Genomic DNA, 23,387 nt, shown 5'->3' with positions numbered 1-23,387 from the left:
TATGCTGAAATTTTTAATTCTTCTAATTTTAACATCTTCATAAGTATTAAATCCGTTTTACAGAAAACTCTCAACAATCTGTGTACCTGGTGATACTTAGAAAAAATACTGAGAATGGGCCACTGTCACAAGAGCAAAATAGCAGATATACAGGAAAGGAAAGAAAAAGTCAAAATCTATTCCAGATAGTCTGAACTAGGAGAGAAAAAATAGCTTGAGCAAAAACTTGGGCTTTTCCTGAATTTCCCTGGAAACAGATATGCTGCCTATTTGGTGACAGATGACAACTGAGCACAGCTAGAATACGTTTGTGAACTGATTACTGAACCCAATGGTATAAATAAAGCAGATGATTGTTTCCACTTTTTAAAATAGGCAGGCTATTGTTTTTTTCAAGTGATCTCAATTACTGCAATAAGCTGAATAGATAGTATTTTGTTTTTTTAACCGTTTTCAAAGAAACATGAGAGGTTAGAAGTAACAAACAATTCACATTTATTGATTTTTTTAAAAAACCCATCAAATACAGTGGATCCTTCCATATCACCTAATATGTGTATGTCTGTATAAGCCTAATGGGAGGCCTCACCCATGACAAAAGAGTCAGACATGGATATTCAATTCTAGCTTCTAATTGCTCTTTCAGGAATAATTTTTGAAGAGACCTTTGCATGGGGTGATCTTGATTTATACAGAGAGAGAGTATGCTTTCAACCAGCAGAAACCCCAAAAATGAGATCGTCAGGGTCATTATGATGAAATGAATGCAATGGTTTCTGAAACTTGCCCTGTACCCACACTCGATACATTTTCACTTTTTCTTTCCTATTAACTTGTAAACGCCGGTCAACCAGATTCTGCTTTTCATCCAACCCAGCCTGATGGAACATATTGTGGACTTCCCCTGTGACACAAAAATGAAAAGCAAAAGGATGACAAGAGATTAAGAACAAGAAAACAGTCACACATCACTGCTTCAGTTAACTATCCAGATTTTTATCCTTTAACAGAACTTCTCACAAAACACCCCTCTAGGATACAAATGGGGATGAGAGCCTTAAGAAAAACACATTTTATTATTTATTAATACAATATAATAAGGAGGTATGATATAGCACACAGAGTAAGGATAGGAACTACAGTGGTTACTGTTTTTGATGTTTTAACAGATGTTCCTTTTCAGAGTTTCCCCTTGTTAATAAAAGGGCCTAAGTATGCCACAATGTAAATGTGTTTACATAAGACTGGGGAAAATCCTTGAATACAAGGCTCATTTAGTACCCATCACTGTCAAAAATGTACTTTAGAATGAAAAATTGATAAGAGACAAGTCATTTACTATGGGACTCATATGACTAAAACTCTCTCAATTGGCTCTACAGTTGTCATCAATTCTTTTCTGCTCCATGCTAACAACGTCCACTGTGGAGGGATGCACTTCATTTGGCAGGTGATATACTATGATAAAATAACAAGGCCAGTGGGTTGATTTCTCTTGGGAAAAAAGATTTTAAAATACTTTTTTTTTAAACCTTTCAATTTAAATTCCCAAGTACAACATTTAGAAGCATTGGAAAGTAACTTTAATCAATTATTTGACATTATAATACTTATATGATACTACTGCTTATGAATTTTTCTTCCCACAAACAGAAACTAAGGATTATGTTTTCCAACCAATTTTGTTCTCCAGAATGTAACTCCTACCTTTTGTAAAGAAATATGCCCTGGTACCATCTCCTCGAACGTAAAAGTTTTCAGACAAACAGCATCCTACAGAAGATAGTTACGAAAAGGGGAAATTAAAATTCCTATTTGAAAAGCAGAAGATAAAAATTAGTAAAATCAAGGTAAACATTCTTTAAGACACAAACATACAAAATCACCAAGGTAACAAAAAATGATCTCATTGTACCTTTTTTGAAACGAAGTTGAGTGAGATCATATCTTCCGTGGTCCCGAAATAACAACATTCCTCCAGGTTTCAATAACTTGGACAATCTGTTTACAACGCCTTGCATCCTTTAAAGACAAAGCATGATGCCCTATTCAATTTTGCCTTTTTTTTTCTCTGCTAGGGTGAACCTTCATCTTTTGAAGTCAAAACATGAAAAGCCTGTCATCAAGCTCATTATAAGGCCACAGGAAAATAAACAACAAACATGATCAAGAATGAGAACAAAAACTGCTTTCACCAAGAAGGAAGGCAAGATTCATGTATATGAAATAACCAGGTTCAAAGGAAATTTAACTGGCGACAAAGAAGCCTACAGTGTCTAAAGAGACCACCCAAGTGACCAGAGCTATTTGGTGGCTTCATAGAGGTTTCTACAGAATGTCTAACAAAGCTGTACTGAGAAATCACATAGATACCCACAATAACCACAGCAAAATTAATTGGCTGCAGGGCAGGGAAAGAGAAAAACTGCAGGGTGCTTCTGCTTGCAAAATCTCTTACAAAGTAGAGAATGTAACCATGCCACCGTTATCTCATACCTAAAATATCTAAATCAGGGCTTCTTTCCATGGGGCTTGTGAACTTAGGGTCTTTGGGGTTTTCCCCCCATTTTTGATTAATATATCTCAATATAATTAGTTTTCTTCAAAATCCTTATGCATTTAAAAATAATCTTCTGAGAGAAGTCCATAGATTTCACTAATCAAAGGGGTCCATGATGCACAAAAGGTTAAGAATCCTTGGTCTCAAACCAAGCTCATCTTTCCTTCAAAATGACTTTCCTACCCACCCATGATTTCCTTATTGTTATCGACAAACTGTATCATCAGTCACCCAAGCTCAAAATCTTGGAGGTCAGATGGGTACCAGGAACATACATCTGAAGTTTGAAGGGGCCATCCTTCATTCTCAAGATTAGGAAACTGAGGCCCAGAAAGGCTGTAACTTGCCATCTCCTCTCTCTTTCTTGCTGTCCCATACCCAAGTGATCACCAAATCCTACAGGTTCTTCTTTTTTATTGTTTTTTAGGTTCTTCCTTCTTCACGCTTTCTCTGAGCCTATCTTTTTCTTTCCACTTCCACTGACATCTCCTTCACTTAGGTCTTTACCATCCCATGCTTGAACAGGAGCAACAACAAACTTCTAACATAGTATCTCTAATTCCATATTCTTCCTGTGCTAAACCATCCTGCGTGATATGGTCACATCAATCTTCACAAATGCTATTATCGTCACATTGATCCCCACCTCAATAATTTCAATGATTGGTTATTCATTTTTGTTGTTTTGATGTTGTTCAGTTGTTTCAGTCATGTGCAACTCTCTGTGACACCATTTAGGGTTTTCTTGGCAAAGATATTAGAGCGGTTTGTCATTTCTTTCTCTAGCTCATTTTACAGATGAGAAAACTGAGGCAAACAGGGTTAAATGATTTGTCCAGGGTCACTAGTTCAGTGTCTGAGGCCAGATTCAAACTCAGGAAGATAAGTCTTCCTGACTCCAGGTTTGGCACTCCATCCATTGTGCCACTTAGCTGCCCATTATTAATTAGCAAGATATAATATAACCTCCTTATCCTGGTATTCAGGATCATCCACAATCTGACCTCAGCACACCTTTGTAAGTCTAAATTTCAGTGCTCCCCCATGCGAAACCTCATTTCTAACAGGCCTGGTCTACTCACTCTACGCAGTACACACCTGTCACATTCCTTTCTTTACTGCCTTAGCTTACTCCATTTCCCTCATTTACAATGCTATCCTCTTCTCCACCTATCCAACCCTAATCCCTTGAGACTCACCTCAGATCCTTCATACTCAGACTACCCTAGCCCTGGGTGATCTCTCAATCCTTAGAAGTACTATAGAATTTATTGGACAATTAGTCAAGGCTGTCTTGTGATTGCTCCTGTTTTATGATTTTCTTTTAAAAATTATTTCATTTCATTAAATGTTTCCCAATTACATGTAATTTTTTTAACAATTATTTTTAAAATTTTGAGTTCCAAATTCTGTCCCTTCCTCTCATCCTTCCTTCCCCTTGAGAAGGAAAGCAATTTGATACTGATTATACATGTGAAGTCATGCAAAACATATTTCCATATCAGCCATATTGCAGATGAAAACACAAAACAAATAAAACAATAAAAACAATGTTAAAAAGCCTGCTTCAATCTGCATTCAGAGATAATCAGTTCTTTCTCTGAAGGGGATAGCATTTTTCATCATGGGTCCTTTGGACTGTCTTGGATCACTCCCTTGATCAGGGTAGCTAATCTTTACAGTTGATTATCCTTAAATACTGCTGTTACTGTGTATATATGTTCTTCTGGCTCTGCTCACTTCACTTTGCATGAGTTCATATAAGTCTTCCCAGATTTTTCTGTAACCATCCTGCTCAACATTTCTTATAGCACAACAGCATTCCATCACAATCACATACAACTTGTCCAGCCATCCTCCAATTGATGGGCATCCTCTTAATTTCCAATTCTTTGCCATCACAAAAAGGGCTGTTATAAATATTTTTGTACATATAGGTACTTTTCTCTTTTCTTTGACCTCTTTGGGTGGTAGTGGTAGTATTGCTGAGTCAAAGGGTATACGCACAATTTTACAATCCTTTGGGCATGGCTCCAAATTGTTCTCCAGAATGGCTGGACTAGTTCACAACTCCATTAACAGTGCATTAATATCCCGATTTTTCCCACATACCCTCCAACATTTGTCATCTTCCTTTTGTCATGGTAGCCAATCAGATAAGTATTAAGCGGTATATTAGAGTTGTTTTAATTTGCATTTCTGTAATCAGTAGTGAGAGCATTGTTTTATGTGACTATCGATAGCTTTGATTTCTTCTTCTGAAAACTGCCTGTTCATATCCTCTAACCATTTATCAATTGAAGAGTGGCTCTTATTTCTATAAATTCGACTCAATTCCTTACATATTTGAGAAATAAAACCTTTATCACAGAAACCTGTTATAAATTTTCCCCCCAGTTTCCTGTTTTCCTTTTAATTTTGGCTGCATTCATTTTGTTTGAGCAAAAGCTTTTTAATTTAATGTAACCAAAATTACCTATTTTACTTCCTGTAATCCTCTCCATCTCTTGTTTGGTCATAAACTCTTCCCATATCCACATATCTGACAGGTACATTTTTCCATGCTTCTCCACTTTACTTATGATATCACCCTTTACGTGTAAATTACTTATCTATTTTGACTCTTTGTATATGGTATGCCTAGTTTTAGCCAAACTGCTATCTAGTGTTCCCAGCAATTTTTGTCAAATAGTGAGTTCTTACCCCAAAAGCTTGGATCTTTGTATTTATCAAAACTAGATTATTATGGTAATTCATTATTGTATATCGTGTACCTAACCTATTCCACCGATCCACAACTCAATTTTTTAGCCAGTACCATATTTGTTTTGATGATTACTGCTTTATAGTATAGTTTGAAATCTGGAACATAATCAACTCACTCCTGCACCCTCTTTCTACATAGAATCCTTCTAACTGCCTTAATAATGAAACAGTTCTTAGAAGATATACGTATCACCTTCCCAAATAGAAGGGTAAACAGTTTAACCTCATTGAATCTCTTATGATTTCTCTTTTATGTTTACCTTTTTATCCTTTTCTTGAGTCTTGCATTTCAAAGTAAAAATTTCTACTCACTTCTGGTCTTTTCATCAAGAATGCTTGAAATTCCTCTATTTCATTAAATATCTCTTTCTTCCCTTGAAGGATGATACTCAGTTTTGCTGAGAAGGTTATTTTTGGTTGTAATCCCAGCTCTTTTGCCTTCCAGACTATCATATTCCATGCCCTCTACTCATTTAACATAGTAGCCGCTGAATCTTGTGTGATCCTGACTGTGGCCCCACAGTATTTAAATGGTTTCTTTTTGGCTACCGGAAGTATTTTTTCTTTAAGAGTTCTGGAATTTGGCTATAATATTCACAGAGTTTTTGTTTTGGGAGCTCTTTTAGGAGGTGATCAGTGGACTCTTTCAATCTCTATTTTACCTTCTGGTTCTAGGATATCAGGGCAGTTTTCCTTGATAATGTCTTGAAATATGATGTCCAGGCTCTTTCTTTGATCATGGCTTTCAGGCAATCTAATAATTCTTAAATTATCTCTCCTTGATCTGTTTTCCAGGTCAGGTGTTTTTCCGATGAAATATCTCACATTTTCTTCTATTTTTTTTTCATTCTTTTAACTTTGATTGTTTCTTGATGTCTCATGGAGTCATTAGCTTCCACTTGTCCAATATATTTTCTTCAGTTATGTTTTGTACCTCTTCTTCCATTTGGCCAATTCTGTTTTTGGTTTTTTTGTTTGTTTTTTGTTTTTGCTTTTTGGTGAGGCAATAGGGGTTAAGTACCCAGGGTCACACAGCTAGTTAAGTGTTAAGTGTCTGAGGCTGGATTTGAACTCAGGCCCTCCTGACTCCAAGGCCAGAGCTCTATTCACTGTGCTAACTCTGTTTTTTTAAGGTATTGTTTTCTTCAGTATTTTTTGTGCCTCTTTTCCCAGGCTGTTAAATGTCTTTTTATAATTTTCTTCTTTTGCTTTCATTTCTTTGCCTAATTTTTCCTCTACTGCTCTTATTTGTTTTTTCAGGGGGACGTAATAGGGGTTAAGTGACTTTCCCAGAGTCACACAGCTAGTAAATTGCTGAGGCCAGTTTGGACTCAGGTCCTCTTGACTTCAGGGCCAGTGTTATATCCACTGTGCTGCCTAGCTGCCCCTTTTATTGGGCTTATGTCGTTTCCATTTTTCTTTGAGATTTTGCTTGTAGTTTTTTTTTTTACTTTGCTGTCTTCTTCTGAGTTTGTCTTGACCTTCCATTATGGTCAGGTTCTTTTGTTTTTGTTTGCTCATTTTCCCACCCTATTTCTTGATTTGGAACTTTATGTTAACTTTATGTTAATGTTGAGCTCTGTTCCTGGAATGAGGGAAGGTGGAGGGGCATTGTCTCAAGCTTCAGGTCTTTTCAAAGTGCTATTTTCAGAGCTAGTTGTGGATGTCTGGAAGTTTTTAGTGCTTCTAAGGTGATGTGATCTGGGGAGAGGTGTGGTCACTACTCTCTTGGTCATCACTCTGGTCCTGGGCCCCTGATCCCTTGGGATTACAATCAATGTTGCTCTCAGGGACCCTCCTCCTTTAGGCCCAGAAATGATACTGTTTCTCGGGGTCCCTGATCCCTTGGGGCCAGAAATGATACTGCCCCTCAGGGCTTCCACTCTTTATTTTCTTAAAAAATTATTTATTTTTAACATTAAAAATTTTTTTGAATTCCAAATTCTCCTCTCCCTTTCCCCACCCATTAAGAAGGCAAGCAGTACATCACTTATACATGTGAAATCATGCAACACGTTTCCATATTAACCATGTTTTTTTAAAAAAACAAGAAAAATAAACTAAAAAATTATACTTTCATCTTTACTCTTGTCATCAGTTCTCTCTCTGGAGAAGGATAGTATTTTTTATCATGACTCCTTTGGAATCGTCAGAAGAACCTTGTAAATCAAATGGGGAAGGTATTATTATACCCATTTTATAGATGAGGAAATCCAGGCCCAAAAGAAGTGGGGTGACTTGTTCAAAGTTATATGGCAGATATATAGTGGCAGAACTGGAACTGGAATGCCAGTTTTCTGATTCTTACTCAGTTCTTTCAATAGGAATGTCAGTCAGTGAGGGCAACAGCTATTTAACTTTCAGCTCTGTATATGCAGGCCTAGCACAGTGCCTAGCACATAGCAGATATTTAATACATGTTCACTGATTGATTTCCACTATGTATTTTGCTCTGAGGGGTAGGCTAACATCACAACTATCACACCACTAAAAACAAGTCTAAGGGAGGCAAACAAGTTACTTGTAGCTAGTATACCATTCCTTTTCCTTGATAACTTTGCATGACCAAGTTACCTTGCCACAGGGCTGGGTCCAGCCTCCTAGACTCATATGAAAAATTAGGATACTATGCTGGTACAAATGATTTCAACATTACCCAGTCTAAAATACTGTAGGGTGAAATTGATGTTGTGATTTTAGCATACAATGCAAAAAAAGAAAATTCTAAAATCCCAAAGAAAGGTTAAAAATCAAGTTATCCTTGATTTAGCTTCCTTTTGGGCTAAAGAGACATTCAACACTAGGAATGAATTCCACTGTTTACCTGGTTTACTTTGTCCTGGGTAAACAAATCCATGAAATATTATCTGATTTTTTTTATGGTATAAATTCTTATCTTTATCAAAACAGTTTGGACATTAATTACTAAGAGATATTACTTACTCTTTAACTGATACCTTGCCAATTAAAACTGTAATACCATGTATGTATAGTAGACAGGATTTCTAAATTGGAAGACATTATGTTCAGATTATAATCAAACTATATTGGTAACTGCTGTTTGGCCATGAGCAAGGCACTTAAATTCTCTGGGCCTGTAAAATGATGGGGATGGCCTAGATCATCTCTAAGGTATCTTCTATCTTCAACATTCTGTGTTTCTCAAATCAGCAAAAAATGTTCTTACTGATGGTCCCTAGTTCTACAGATTGATTTCAGGATGGAGAGCAAAGACTTCACCAATCATCTTTTAAATAGAGGCTGGACAGACCACTTGTTATTTATATTATAGTGGGGATTTCTTTTTTGGGTACTGGTTGAATTAGATGGCCCTTAAGGTGCCTTTCCAACTCTAAAATTCTGTGATTTTCTGAGTACCCAAGTGGTGAATTTCAATATGTGGCCTGCATATTTGAAATTCTTGTCTCGGTATGTTAATGAATTCAATTTGTGGTTAAGCTTCAGATGATGTTCAGAAGTTATAAGACGGGAAAGAGATTGTTAGGATGGGATTGGAGATATAGAACTGAAGAATTATCTGCATCTGAGTTGTTGAGCTCAACTGTATTCTATTTGAGAAATTAACTATGAAACACAAAAGAGACAGAGGGCTATGGCTGGAACAGCAGAGTTAAGTGAAGAGTTTTATGGATTTTAAGCAAAGAGTTATGTGGTATTTGTTCTTTTTTTAAAAAAAAATGCAGGGATGGGGGAGGAAGGGACTTTAGTATGTGTAAGGTTAGAAGGAAAGGGTTTTCTGGATTGCCTTATTCTATTATAGACTATTTTCAAATTGTATGGTTTTCCACAAGTCTCTTATAATGATAATTTTGGTTTTTAGAAAAAACATGCCTAACATTTTAAAACACCACTTCACTCTTAGGAGGTTATATGTTAGAAAAATATGATGCATGAAGTTATTGATTAAAAACATCATACAGAACTACAATGAAAACCAAACTAGTCCAAACAAGTTCAGCTAACACTCCAATATTTATCCATTTTTCCAAAGCTTCCATCAGTCTTCAGTACCCATTAGTGTGGATTCCAGACTTTGCAAGAAGTACCCTTCAGAGCACAGCTCAGGCACCACCTCCTACAAGAGGCCTTCCTGACTTTAACTTTATCTGTACGGTCTCCCTCTTGAAATTACTGAACATGACTTTGAGCTTACCCACTTGCCCCCAGTAGAATGTAAACTCTGTGAGTACAGGGAGTACCACATTTTCATCTTAGTATGCCCAGTGCCTTGCACACAGTAAGCATTTAAAAACTGTTTGTTTAATTGAAATGAACTGAGCAAGACCTAGGACTGTGAATAAAGATGAGCAGAATTTATTTTCGTTTTAATTAGCAATGAAGTCCCAGAACTGGTTCTAGGAGAAAAGAAAGAAACATTTCATTTTCCTTGTCTCCATCTCTCCTAGTCCACTTGTAATCACTGTTCTGCTTCTGGATCTCTCTGAACTAAAGACAGAGTAAATGAATGTGGCAAGCTCTTCTCATGAAACTTACTGTGGTTTTACAGCAAGTTCTCTGGGCTTAAGGGTTCAGAACCTGGTAGAATTTTGTTTTCATTCACTCTTTGTGACCCCATTTGTTATTTTCTTGGCAGAGATACTGCGGGTGATTTGCCATTTCCTTCTCCAGCTCATCTTACAGATGAGGAAACTGAAGTAAACAGGGTTAAGTGACTTGCCCAGGGTCATACAGCTCATAAGTGTCTGAGGCCAGATTTGAACTCAGGAAGATGAGTCTTCCTAACTCCAGGCCTGGTGCTCTATACACTACTCCACCTACCTGCCCCTGGTAGAATTATCTAGGCCTTTAAAATGAACAGGCTTCTGTTATGGCCAGGTCTGCTCACGGAGGCCTGAATAACCCTGACCATGGCCATTACAAAAAAAAAAGTCTCCCTGGAAGACAAAAATAACTTAATATCATACTTGAATGAAACTGATTAAAAAAAAAATCAGTGCACTGGACTATAAAAAGCTTTCTATTACATCTGTTTAAAACTGCTTTTTGACATCCAAGCCAAATCATTATTTGGACCAAAATAATTTCAAATATTCCTTCTTGGTTATTATCTAGAATTCAAGCACTCCCTAGTTGATACAGGGAACAGAAAATCTTCCTCCTTATCCTTCCATTTCATCTTTTGACTATTCATACTGGGAGGCAAAATAACAGACTGAATCATCCAACCAGCACCTGGAAAAAGTCACCATTTAGGTCGATTAACGGAAAGAAATAATCTACAGAAACTGTGATAAAACAGCAGTTTCTTAGGGCTAAAGTGTAGCTGGCAGATCCACATAAATATTCCCCTGCTCCAAAGCTTAAGGCTTTTTACATCTAAACAGGAGTCTGTTTTTGAGTTCAGTTTGCTGTTCTTTTACTAGTGATCATCTCTGATGAAAAAGTTAAGAAGGGATGGAACTACGTAGGAAAGGACCAAGCTTCCCACACCAGAAACTCCAGCTTCTTTGGAAAAGGAAGATGATCACCAAGCCCAGCATGACTCAAGCTAAGCACACTGTCTCTGCTATCTGTCAAGCACGCCAGTCTCTATGTCATGAAAATCTTGAGAAACTTCCCACATGCTTACCTTGACATTCCCAATGTGGTGAGATGTGACAAAGGGGGCTAAGTAATAAACTCTAATGTTCTTTTAGAGTTTTTTTCCCTTCCTCACAGAGAATATTGTTCCCCAAAACCATACCAACAGGAAGTTTAGCTAAACTCTCTGATGGGAACAACAGGCACCTTAGGTCCCATATGGATTAATCTGACAAGTCCAAACAATCCACAGTTGACTGCTTTTTTTTCCCCCCCAGAAGCCTAACTACCAACCTTTGTGAATCCATGTGAATGACTGGCCTCTCTTTACAAACCACTGGTAGGATGCTAAACCAGGGATGTTTGTTTCTGATCTCCAAGAACTTGCCGTTCCCATGCTCCTCTTCCCCCTACCCCCCGGGAGCCTATTAGGCTGTTTCTGAATTTGTAATTTCCTTGAAGCACTGTCACTTTTAATAGGTATGTGTCTTGCCAGAATATGCTCACTTCATTTTGACAGTGACAGAAAGCTCACTAATGAAGTAGTTTGACCAGTTTCTTTCTAAAATTCTGAAAAGGGGGGGGGGGCTGCATTTAAAAGAAGGCACGTTATACATAATGTAGCCTGCTAAATAATAAATTCAAGAATTGTCATTTCACTTTGATATTCCTGAAAACCACTGGTGATAAAAAAATAAAAGCTTTAACATATTTGCTTTGCCCTCTAGTCTTCACTTACCTGTCAGGATGAATAGAAGAGAGCACAAAGACTAAGAGAATGACATCCAGGATCCCATCTGGAAAAGGGTAGGATAAGCCATCATCACATACATCATGAACAAAGGCAGAGCACTGGGCTGGGCTGTAGGACGCGTGGGACTGTCATGATGGAAGAAGAGAAAGGTAAAGAATGCCAAAGTGATTAAGCAGACTTTCAATGGGTTTGCTTTGTTGTTTTCTATTATTTAAAAGGTCAAATCTTTTTTATTTCTTCTGAGGAACTTTCCTCAGAGAATTAAGAAACACTTGATTTACAGGCCAGGGCTCCTGTTTCTTCCACTTGGAAATTAGAATTGATGTTTGTCAATTCAGCTTCACAATGAAATCTTTTCTGCGCTGAAAAGGACTGGCCTCACAAAACGACTGGCCAGGTTTCCACCAATATGATAGGATTTGGGGGGCTCTGAGATGCTCTTCCTGAGCCTCAACAAGCTTTTCCCATGCTATCCTCCATGTGTTTGAGATGTCACAAACAGATTCATTCCTTTTGTATTAAGGGTCTGACAGAGGTTAAAGGGTCACATTAACTCAGTCATTTACACCCTTGTAAGAATGAGGTTATCAGATCATTGGGCAGGAGAAAGACAGAGAATATTTAGACATGGGATACACAGATTACAAGTTGACACTTTAAGGGGAAAGAGAATTCAAAGTATAGTCCAGTAGCCCTAAAGACAAGCTTCCCCGATTTTAACATTTCGCCCAAGTTTGGTCCTTGTTTAGGGCATCAATGACAGAAGCTGCCCACCATGACTATGATCTGATAAAGTTATAGAACTGCTCCAAATATTCCAATTTTCCTTAAGTTCACGGATGACAGATGTACATTAAGCTATCAAAATTCTTATCTGCAACTATTTATAAATATGGCCCATATAAAAAGTTTCAAATATTTATTATTTACTTTGTAAAATAGTGCTTAATCTTTGATTTTTCCTAAAATTACCTTCTTCAGTCTTCAAAAGGTATGCCCAAAAAATCTGGGATGGTGAACAAGTCCATACTTCCTCTTTTCCATACCCTTGATAATTGTAAACAGTGGGGCAGTTAGGTGTTGTAGTGGATAGAGCACTGGTCCTGTAGTCAGGAGGACCCGAGTTCAAATGCGGTCTCAGACCAGATACTTGACACTTAATAGCTGTGTGACCCTGGGCAAGTCACTTAACCCCAACTGCCTCACCAAAAAAAAAAAAAGAAAGAAAAGAAAGAAAGAAAAGATGATTGTAAACAGAAAGCCTGGGGTAGCAGATAGAAGATCAGCCTTGGGATTAGGAAGACTTAGGTTAAAGTCTTGCTTCTGACACAACCGTGCTTTACAACCACTTAACCTATCAGTGTTGTTGAGTCATTTCAATTGTGTCCAACTCTCTGTGACCCCATTTGGGGTTTTCTTGGCAGAAATACTGGAGAGGTTTGCCATTCCTTCTCCAGCTCATTTTACACATAAGAAACTGAGGCAAATAGGGTTAAGGGTCATACAGTGAGTAAATGTTTGAGGTCAGATTTAAACTTAGAAAGATGAGTCTTCCTGACTCCAGGTCCAGTGTTCTTTCCACTGAGCACACTGGCTGCTCCCAACCTATCAGCATCCCCAAACAAAACCCTAAGACTGTAAGTTGCTTATCTGTAATGATGGGGAGAATTCCCACACCAGGACTTTCTCATAAATCCACAAAATCACTGATCTGAACACCTTTCTCCCCACTATGCCCCTTCCTCTGCCCCAACAGAAAGATTATAAAGGCTTTGATTATTCATTGTTTAAGGCTTTGCCTTTTTTTCTTTTTCTTTCCTTCTTTGCTTTTAAATGTTTTATAGAAACTTTTTTTTATTTTTAACACTCCACAAAACCACTTTCCTTTTTGACAAAAGTTAAGTAAAAACAACTGAATTTGATGGCACATAATAATGATAACAATAATAATGAATAAAAGCTAACATTTATGTAACACCTATGTGCCAGTCACTATGCTAAGTGCTTCACAAATATTATCTCTTTTGAGATATGTGACATTCCCACCTGTAGTCACTCCACCTCTTTCTTAAGAGAAAGGAAGTTATGTTTCCTCATTTGTTTACCCGCATCAAAAATGGTCTTTGCAATTAAACAGAGCCTGGCTGTCTTTTCGGGTTGTTTTAGTTTATGTTATTATAGTCATTGCAGATAATGTTTTCAGGCTTTCTATTCCGACTCCAGCAGAATCATAATTTTTTTTCTTTTCTAACTTTGCATGGAGATCTTGATCATCAGTGCCTTTTTTTGGTACAGAACCTGTGTGTTCACAGGTGAGCAAATCCACTCTATCAGTGCAAATGAATACCAGCTGTGAAATGTAATGGTCTTAGAAAGTTGCCCCACTCAGAGGTTGAGTGGCTTACTCAGGGTGAACCTGCCTTGGGCCAAAATGTGTGGGAAGCAAGACTTGAACCCAGGTCTTCCCAACTCTGAAGCTGGCTCTATACTACATTGCCTCTCATTTGTAACACTAATAATAGGTGCTTAAATTTTTTTTTCAATTAAACTGAATGAGAGTAAGGGGTTAATATATTCATGAGTTGGCTGGCCACCATATTTTTCTCAGAAATAACAACAATTCAGCTTAAAATGGCCAGATGTTATCTTATTCCAATACTTGAGGCTTTGGATGGAGATGGGGGGAGGGGGAGAGGGGTACTCTCAACCTATAAAGACAATAAAAGAGATACCTTTACTAGCTCCACTGCTCCAGAAGCAAAATCACAGCAGTAAAGAAAGGTCTCTGGAGCATTCCTATGAAAGCAAGGGAACACTCTAATTATGTTGTTGCCATAGATATATTCAGGCTACACACAGAGGAAATTGCATGTATGACTTATTAATAGGGATCCTTATATAACGTGTGGCAGGCCCTGACCTATTGTTTATGTGGTTTCATTAGCATCATCATCATCACTATCATCAATAAAAAGTGACAATAACGATTAGCAATAGTAATAATGGTGCTTTTTATAGCAGCACTGTGGGGTTTTCCCCCACATTACTTCTGAATTGGCACTGCTTTCAATGGCTCTCTACCACTTATGGGCTGATCTAAACCCCTCTGCCTGGCATTCAAGGCCCTTTACAATTTGGCCTCCTACCTAACCTTCAAACTTCACTTTTATTTATTCCCCTCTCCCTTCTAATTAAAGGAATGTACTTATGGCTAAGCACAGTGGGTTGAGTTGTTCAATCACACCACTCCCTGAAGGTGGAATGTATTCTCCACTGTATTCCATTTATCTAAGTTTAACCCTTCCTTTAAAGACTACTTCAGGTCCAAGAAACTTTGAAAGACATCTTGAGGTTTACCTAGATTTCTTTCTTAAGGATCAGGCCTTAAACCAAAGTCACTCTGGTCATCACTGATTGGCCAACAATAGTGGTCATTGTTTGGGCCACAAATTCTGAGGGTCTTCCCCTGCCAGACTGATTTTTTTTTTTTGACAAGGTAAAAGAGGCCATTCTCTATCTTACTTCTTATCTAGCCTTAATGGCTGAATGGGTGTTGCCTCAGTCAAACTGAGACCTGTTAAAGGCCTTCATTTAAAAAGGCTAAGGTCTCCCACTGCACCCTGGGCCATCTCCAGTGGTCCTGATCTGTATCTGGCCACTGGATCCAGATGGCTTTAGAAGAGAAAGTGAGGCTTGTGGCTTTGCGCAGCCCTGCCTCACTTAAATGCAATTCACTTGCAAGTCGTGGCACCACCTCCCTGATGTCACGGTCCTCTTCCAGAACAAAGGACAAACAACAACTTCAAGTCCCAACATTCTTACAAAAAATTTCCAGAACACCCCAGCCCTCGGTGACTTTGTCTTTCCCTGAATTTCTGAAGCATTTTTAACAACTGAACAACTTGCCTGTCACACAGCATTTGCTCATCCTGTAATATTTTCTAATACAGTGGTTTTCAAAGTTTTATCAAGGTAGAACCCTTTATTATTATTTTTGGTACAAGTTATGCTTGTAAAAAATAGATGCCTTTTGCTTTTATATTACAATTCACTTCTGAATATATTCCTCCCTCCATCCTTCCAGCCATTTCTTGGAAGAAAAATGAAAAAAGGAAGAAAAAAGCAGTTTATCAAAACCAAACCTATTGGCCACAGCAGAGAGTACATGCATGACTCTACAGCCACTGTCCCCCACCTCTGAAACCAAGGAAAGGAGGTACATTTTCTTAGTTCTTTTCCAGGGTCAACTAATCACTACAATCACACAAGGTTCAGTTTTACTTTATTGTTCTCTCCATTTCCATTGTTGTGGTTAATGTGAATAGTTTTCCTGGAATTGCATACTTTATTCTTTTTCAGTTCATATTAGTTATCCCATGTTTCTGTCAATTCCTCATATTTGTCTTTTTTTTTCTTTAACAACTCAGTAATACTCCACTAATATTAATGCACCACAACTTACTCATATCCTCAGAGCCAAGCATAGCACCTGGCACACAGAAGGCAGCTAATTAATGCTTGTTGATTGACTGGCTGATTTCACCTGCCCCAGTCAATGTGCATCTACTTTGCTTACAATTCTCTGTTACCACAAAAAAGCACAATTATGAATATTTTGGTATGAATGAGACTTTTCTGACCTCTTTGAGGAAATCCTTCACTTTAAATAAAACCTTAGCCCAACTTGTGATGTATTTTTGTGTTGCATATTTAAAAAAACATATTTGTGCATATTTGTGCCATATATTCAAAAATAATGTTAACAACAATAATCAAAACTTTAGTTACTCAAGCTTTTTTTTTCTTGTTTCTTATTCTGATATCCCAAAATAATAATAAAAAAACCTTAGGAATAGAAATGTTTGGTTGTTTTACGTGCTCTTTTGCTGAGGCATGCCATAGAGATAGATAAAGCATTTACTAAGCACTTATTGTGTTCCAGGCCCTGTGAAACAGGTTTGGGATGTAAATATAAGCTAGAAAACAGCCTCTACCTTTAAGGAACTTGCTTTCAAATAGGGAAGATAACATACAGAATAAGGTGAGAAAGAGAGTGAGGCAGGAGTGGGGTGGTGTAAGGGACATTGGAGATGGTCTGGAAATGGTATAGAGGCCTGTACTTTCTGCACATTACTTCCTTTCACATACTTTATGCTCCAGCCAAACTGGCTTACTTAACTATTAACCCAAGTTAGCCTTTCATCTCCCTTTGCACAGACTGTCCCCCATGAGTTCCACCCTTTCTTTACCCACCACCACCTCTTAGAAGCCTTAGCTCTCTTCCAGGTTCAACCTGGGTTACCCAAGCAAATCCCCTGGTTGTTACTGCTCTCTCTCTCTCCTCAAATGATCTTCTGTTTTACATATGTAGGAATGTTTACATATCTCTATAAACTACCCTACAAACAACTCAGAAGAATGTAAGGTTCTTGAAGGCAGGGATGATTTTTTCATAGTGCCTTATATATAGGAGGCACTTAACTGATTATTTGAATTGTTGATGAATTAATGAACAGTAAAAATAAAACAATGTCAAACATGCAGTGCTAGAATCTGGATTCTTGTCTCTTGGGTATGGGGGCTACAAAGTATCATCTATACAGCTGTAGGACTATATTGTATAGTCCTTCTAATGGCAACAGCCTTGTCCAATAAAATATGGATGTACCATCAAGTATGACATTAGCTTTGTAAACAAGTTCATGCATTTCTTTTTCCTCCTCACAACTAGCCTCTTCGTCAAAATGCTAAAATGCCTTGGGTGTGTTGGAGCAGTGAGCAAATAAATGACTTCTGTGCAAATTCTCCAAAGCCTTTACGCTGGGCTAATTTTATACAACAGCTATTTAACTCAAGGCAGTGGAGACATGTAATCAATAGGTAAAAAATTATGACTAATTATGACTTCAGTAACTATATATTCTGCCTACAAGTACTAGAATATTTTTATGGGAATGAATTTAACACTTTGTTTTGTCAAGTATGACCTCATATGGCTGAACAGGCTTCCTACGATATGGATAAGGGTTGCCGTTGAGTGGCTGTCTAATTTCTAGGTGGTCCTTCTTCAAAGCTCTGTCCTGGGCTCTCTTCTATGATGAACTCCTCATTAAAATGAGTTGCATTTGGCAAGTAATACCCCAATCTATAGATCCAGCCCAATGTCTCTCCTGAACTCCAGTACTGTATCACTAAATGTTTGCTAGACATGTTCGTCTGGCTGCCCTACTGGCATCTCAAAACAGAACTCATAATCCTTACCACAAACCCTTTCCTCCCCAAGACTTCCCTATTTCTAATAAGGGCAAGAATCTAGTACCTTTCCAGACTAATTTTGTATCATCTCTTTCACACATAATATGATCCAGTCAAACTGTATTTACAAGCCATTTCCCTAAACTCAGCAATATATCTCTTTGCCTTTGTGTACACATGCCATTCCCTAAGACTGGAATGCACTCCCTCCTCATCTCCACCTCTCAGAATTCTTAGCTTTAAGCATCTCAGGTGCCATCTTGCGCACAAAGCCTTTCTGATTTCCCCAGCTATTAGTACTCTCCCTCTCCTTAAATCATCTGGTATTTACTTAACTGTGTTTTTCTTGTATCTCCTAGTAAACTCCTGGAAGACAGTGACATTGTTTTTTGTTTTCTGTCATGGGAACTTAATAAATGTTTGTCAAATGACTAACTGAAGATGGCCAACAGTGGAAGCAGTACTAGTTATTCCAGTAACTCTGGTTACAGTTGAATGAAGCAACCTCAGCCAAAGCCCAGGGCAAGCAGTAAAAGGATTTCTTGGGCATCTGCAAAGGAGTAAAACTAAAATAATCTTCTCTATCTGAATGTACACAGCATTTATTATCTGTACAACTAGAGCCAGACTTGGGTCAGGAAAATCTGGATTTAAATCTCAATTCTGACACTTACTAGCTATGTGTAACCCTGGGCTTAACCTCTTTTGAACCTCAGTTTCTTCACCTGTAAAATGAAGGTAACAATACATTGCAGTCTTTGTGAGGCTCAAAGGAGATGTACATAAAGTGTTCTAGATTATACCATGTCATTAAATTGTAAACTCCTTGGGAGAAGAGACTCTCTTTTGCCTCTTTTTGTATTCCTGGCACTTAGCACAGCACCTGGCACATAGTAGGTGCTTCATAAATGTTTACTGATTATTTTACAAACCTTAAACCACTATATACACGTCAGCCATGATTTTAATGATCAGGATCATTATCAGGATTATAATTACTCAGGATCATAGAATTTAGGGTAGTTAGATGGTGAGGTGGATAGAGTGCCAAGCCTGAAGTCAGGAAGACAGAAATTGAGCTCAAATCCTGCCTCAGACACCTACCAGCTGTGTGATCCTGGGCAAGTCATTTAACCAAGAAAGCCCCAAATGGGGTCATGAAGAGTGGACATGACTGAAAAAAATGAGTGAAAGACAAAAGAATTTAGATCTTTAAGGATTTTGTCTTGGCCCCTCCTTTCCTCTCTGCAGTCTCTTTATTGATGATCTCATCAGTTCATGTGGATTTGACTCTCACCTCCTGGCACCTCCTCTCATATCACTCCCAAATCTATATATCCAGCCCTCTTCAGTCTCCTCTGAGGTCCAGTTCCACATCTGTCACTGACTACTAGATATCTCTACCTGTATGTCCCATAGGCTCTCCAATTCAAGATGTCCAATACTCATGATCTTGAGATAGAATCTGAGATCACCAAGAGAAAGGACATAAAAATAAAAGGGCAGAACCATGAGGAATGGGCCATGATGATAATTCAGAAAAGAAGTAGCCAGGCTGGCAGGAGGAGAACCAAGGAAGCAGTAGCATGAAAATCCAGAGAGGACAAGTAAAATGAACTAGGCTAGGTGCTGGGGGAGCTAAGACAGTAACTCCTAGTACTCCTTCCAGATGTCTCTATTTCTGTTGTCATGATTCTCTCATCCTGCTTGTTATCTCTTGTTGTTGTTCAATCCCATTTCTGTTGTGTCTGACTCTTTGTGACCCCATTTAGGGTTTTCTTGGCAAAGATACTGGAGTGGTTGGCCATTTCCTTCTCCAGTTCATTTTACAGATGAGGAAACGGAGGCAGAGTTAAGTGACTTGCCCAGGGTCACAAATTTTTGGAAGGTTCCTGAAAACGAGGTTAGCTAGGTAAGATTTCATCAAGGATCTAAGTTTTGAAGGAGCAAGAGGTGTGGCTAGCTAGAGGAAGGGGAAATAGGTTAGACAAATGGTAGGAATAAGGCTTGGCTCAGATGGCAGGAGTCAACAAGCAGGTTTGGGGCAATGAGCCCTAAATCACACAGAGCAGGCTATAAAGGTAATAATAAAAGAGATTTATTAATAAAAAACTTTGAGATTCATAATGTCTTTTATCTACCAAGAGAGGCTGTTCCATCACTATTTCTAAAGTCAGAGGATCCAAGGCTCAAGCCTGGGTTCAATTTTCACTCTGCTTGTGTGACCTTGGGCCTCAGTTTCCCCATTTATAGAACAAGTGAGTTGAACTCGATGATCTGAGGCCCCTTATAGCTCTAAATCAATGCTTCTATAATCCTATGAAATAGGTGCACAAATATGCATTTAGCAAAGTCTCAATCAGGCTCCTGTTACACACCTACATATTTCTGGAGGATGAATACTATGTTCACACACAATACACTCATTCTGCAGCTCCAGGGATTTGCATTCAATATAAGATCTAGCTGAATAAGTTAATGTGTGATGAATAGGAGCTGGTTATAAAAAAAAAAAAGGAAACTAAGACTAAAGAGAGATCCACATGCTAGTTGGCTGAGATTATTTTCTCCATCTATTCCAGTCCTTGGTTTCCTACCCCTTAGGTAACCAGGCCTTTGGTTGGTGGGACAGATTTTACTCAATGGCCAACATTACCAGAATCACAATCTTCTGAAATTCATTCAAATAGTACTTAATAGTGGGGGGTTGGCATGATACAAAGGACAACAAACAAGAGGGCACATACACAGTTTCTTCCTCAGAAGACTTTCAAATATAACAACTCTAATATTTAGTGATTAAATAGATTAAGCCTCCACCTACCCCTTTTTGAGAATGAAGACCCTTTTATAATATCAAAAAATGTCACAGGCCTCCACATTCATAGTGGTATTAACAATAACTATGGATTAAGAAAACACGTTACAGAAGGTTATTATGAATTCCGCAATGCTTTTAAGTGAATCTGTATTAGATTATTTATCTAAATGTTTAAAAAATAGCAATACATATTCTGAGACATATTTATTCAGTTAACAAAAGTCATGCTTGCTTAATTATGGATTAGCATATGAATTTGTGGATGCCTTCCATAACCAGAGTTCCACTGGCCTCAGGTTGCAACCCACTGGTCTAAACTATTCTGTCTTTATCCTCCTCACCCTCTCTGCAGGCAGACGTGATGAACCAGTCATTTATCTTGGCTTGAGTGATATTGCAGTATATTCTTTCTACTCTACTTCACTATTTCTTCTCTGGCTCTTCTACCTTTTACTGGTTCCTCATCCTTCTTTCCCTCCTTACACACCCAAGGTTCTGTCCTTGGACCTCTTTTTTTCTTACCTGGTAATTTTATTCATCTCTATGGCTTCAATTATCACCTCACATCCATCATATTTCTTGTGGTCAAAAAAAATGGCAAAGGCAGTCAAAAAAAGGAAATAGTTAATATTGGAGAGGTTTATGGGAAGCCAGGCATATTAATACACTGTTGGTGGGGTTATGAAGTGCTCCAAACTTTCTGGAAAATAATTTGAAGTCACTTGAGAAAAATCATTAAGTGCTCATACCATTTGATCCAGTCGACCATTCCTGAAAATGTACCCTAAAGAGGTCAATAATAGGAAGAAAGATCCCATATATACCAAAATATTCACAACAGTATTATAAACAAACAAAAAACTAATGGGAACAAAGTGGGTGCTGGAGTGACTGGGGAATGGCTGATCAAATCTTGGTATGTCAATGCTATGACATATAGTTACACTATTTTGTTGTTCAGTTCTTTAATTGTGTCTGAATTGTCTTAGGGTCTAGTTTCATGTTTAATAAGATGTCACCTGAAAATATTGCTGAACAACTGTTCATTCCCCCTTGGAAAATTTCCATAACTTCTTGTTGTTCAGTTGTTTCAATAGTGTCTGACTCTTTGTGACTCCATTTGGGGTTTTCTTGCCAAAGATACTGGAAGTGGTTTACTATTTCCTTCTCTAGCTCATTTTACAGATGAGGAAACTGGGGCAGACAGAGTTAAGTGACTTGCCCAAGGTCACACAGCTAGTAAATATCCAAGGCCAGATTTGAACTTAGGAAGATGAGTCTTCCTGACTCCAGGCCCAGCACTCTATACTCTGTGCCATCTAACTGCCCCAGTTTTCTAACATAAACGGATGACAAGTTTGAAGAATTCAGAGTAATGTAGGAAGCCACATATGAAATGATGTGAAGCAAAGAAATCACAACCAAGAGAATGCATACAATGACTACAATAATGTAAATGAAGACAACACGATTCATATAAATTGTAATGAACAATGCAGGTTCCACGGCACTGATGCTGAAAACCCTTCTTCTCTTTTATTGGTCACCATTATCAGACAGATTTCTTCAACATTTTTTTTTAAATATGGGAATATATGATCAGGTGGTTATTGGGGAATGTTTGTAGTATAAAAACCAAAATGTATCTACAAAACATTTTGTTGCCCAGCACACAGAAGGTGTTTAAATATGTTTACTGACTGACAAAATATTTTTTAAAGTGGGGAATAATAATATTTGCCTACCTCATAGGGTTGTTGTAAGGAAAATGCTTTGCAAATTTTAAGAGGGGTGTGTGTGTGTGTGTGTACATGTGTGCACACCCCCCCTTAATGTACATACCACGTGTGATATATTTAAATATGTTTTAGATACACAGACTACATATTTGTGTGTATATATGTGTATGTGTGTATATATAAAATATATGAAATATATGCCATAAGGCATATATACCTTAAAATGTACATGGATGGTATTGACACATTTATGCATACATCCATTTGCACATAGCACACACATGTATAACACACATGCACGTGTGTATATATGCATACGTGCTACTATTGTTGTTCTTGTCCTGCTGTCTCCTATTTCCAGGCCTCTGTTTGTATTATCCCCTGAGCTGGAGTAGCCTACCCTCATTATCTCTCCTGGAGTACCCCCTCATCTGCTTTCAAAGCCCAACTCAAATGGGAGCCATCCTAAGAAACATTTCCTCATCCACCCAGGCAGAATTGAGCTCCTTCTCCCCATATTTCTTACAGCACTTTGCCCGACTCTTCCCTTGCAATTATCTTCCCTTGTATTACTTCTCCCTTTGCTTGCCCTGCCTCATTTTTTTTTGTTACCTGACTTTCCCTCTTTAGGCTGTATTACCCTGCAGATCAGAACCTATTTCCCACTGATGTGGAACTATAAAAAGAGTGCTAGCTTTAGCACCAAAGGGTCTGGATTCCAGTCCCAGCTCTGCTACTTCTTACTTGTGTGATCCAGGGAAGTCATTTAACGTCTCTGGGTCTCAGTTTCTCATCTGTTAAGGAAGAGCCCTGGAAGAGCCGACCCCCAGGGTCCCTTTAGCTGCAAGCCTACGGTCCTGTGATGTATCTCTGTAACCACTGGCAGACATGCATGTGGAAGGTGATCAATAAATGTTTGTGGAATTACAC

The 23,387-nt window shown here is 38.1% G+C and overlaps 1 protein-coding gene across 4 annotated transcripts in view; it reads right to left on the bottom strand.

Moving 5' to 3' along the window:
• Positions 1 to 478: 478 nt before the first annotated feature.
• METTL8 (methyltransferase 8, tRNA N3-cytidine) overlaps positions 479 to 23,387 on the bottom strand; it is a 118,399-nt gene continuing 95,490 nt past the window's right edge. For 2 of the 4 annotated variants that reach the window (XM_020990954.2, XM_020990952.2), the window contains 5 exons: positions 14,375 to 14,438; positions 11,628 to 11,767; positions 1,916 to 2,022; positions 1,708 to 1,773; positions 479 to 904 (listed from right to left, as the gene is read on the bottom strand). In XM_020990954.2, coding sequence (XP_020846613.1) covers positions 711 to 904; positions 1,708 to 1,773; positions 1,916 to 2,022; positions 11,628 to 11,767; positions 14,375 to 14,438 — 571 coding nt within the window. In that variant the 3' untranslated portion in view covers positions 479 to 710. Of the gene's footprint in view, positions 905 to 1,707; positions 1,812 to 1,915; positions 2,023 to 11,627; positions 11,768 to 14,374; positions 14,439 to 23,387 lie in introns of those variants that run through there. The other 2 variants (XR_002325438.2, XM_020990956.2) reach the window with 2 other exon arrangements.

Source organism: Phascolarctos cinereus, unplaced genomic scaffold (assembly GCF_003287225.1).
Source record: "Phascolarctos cinereus isolate Bilbo 61053 unplaced genomic scaffold, phaCin_HiC Scaffold_726;HRSCAF=1367, whole genome shotgun sequence".
Classification (NCBI taxonomy): Eukaryota; Metazoa; Chordata; class Mammalia; order Diprotodontia; family Phascolarctidae; genus Phascolarctos; species Phascolarctos cinereus.
Note: the sequence above shows the minus strand (reverse complement) of the source record. Positions and strands in the feature narration are given on the sequence as shown.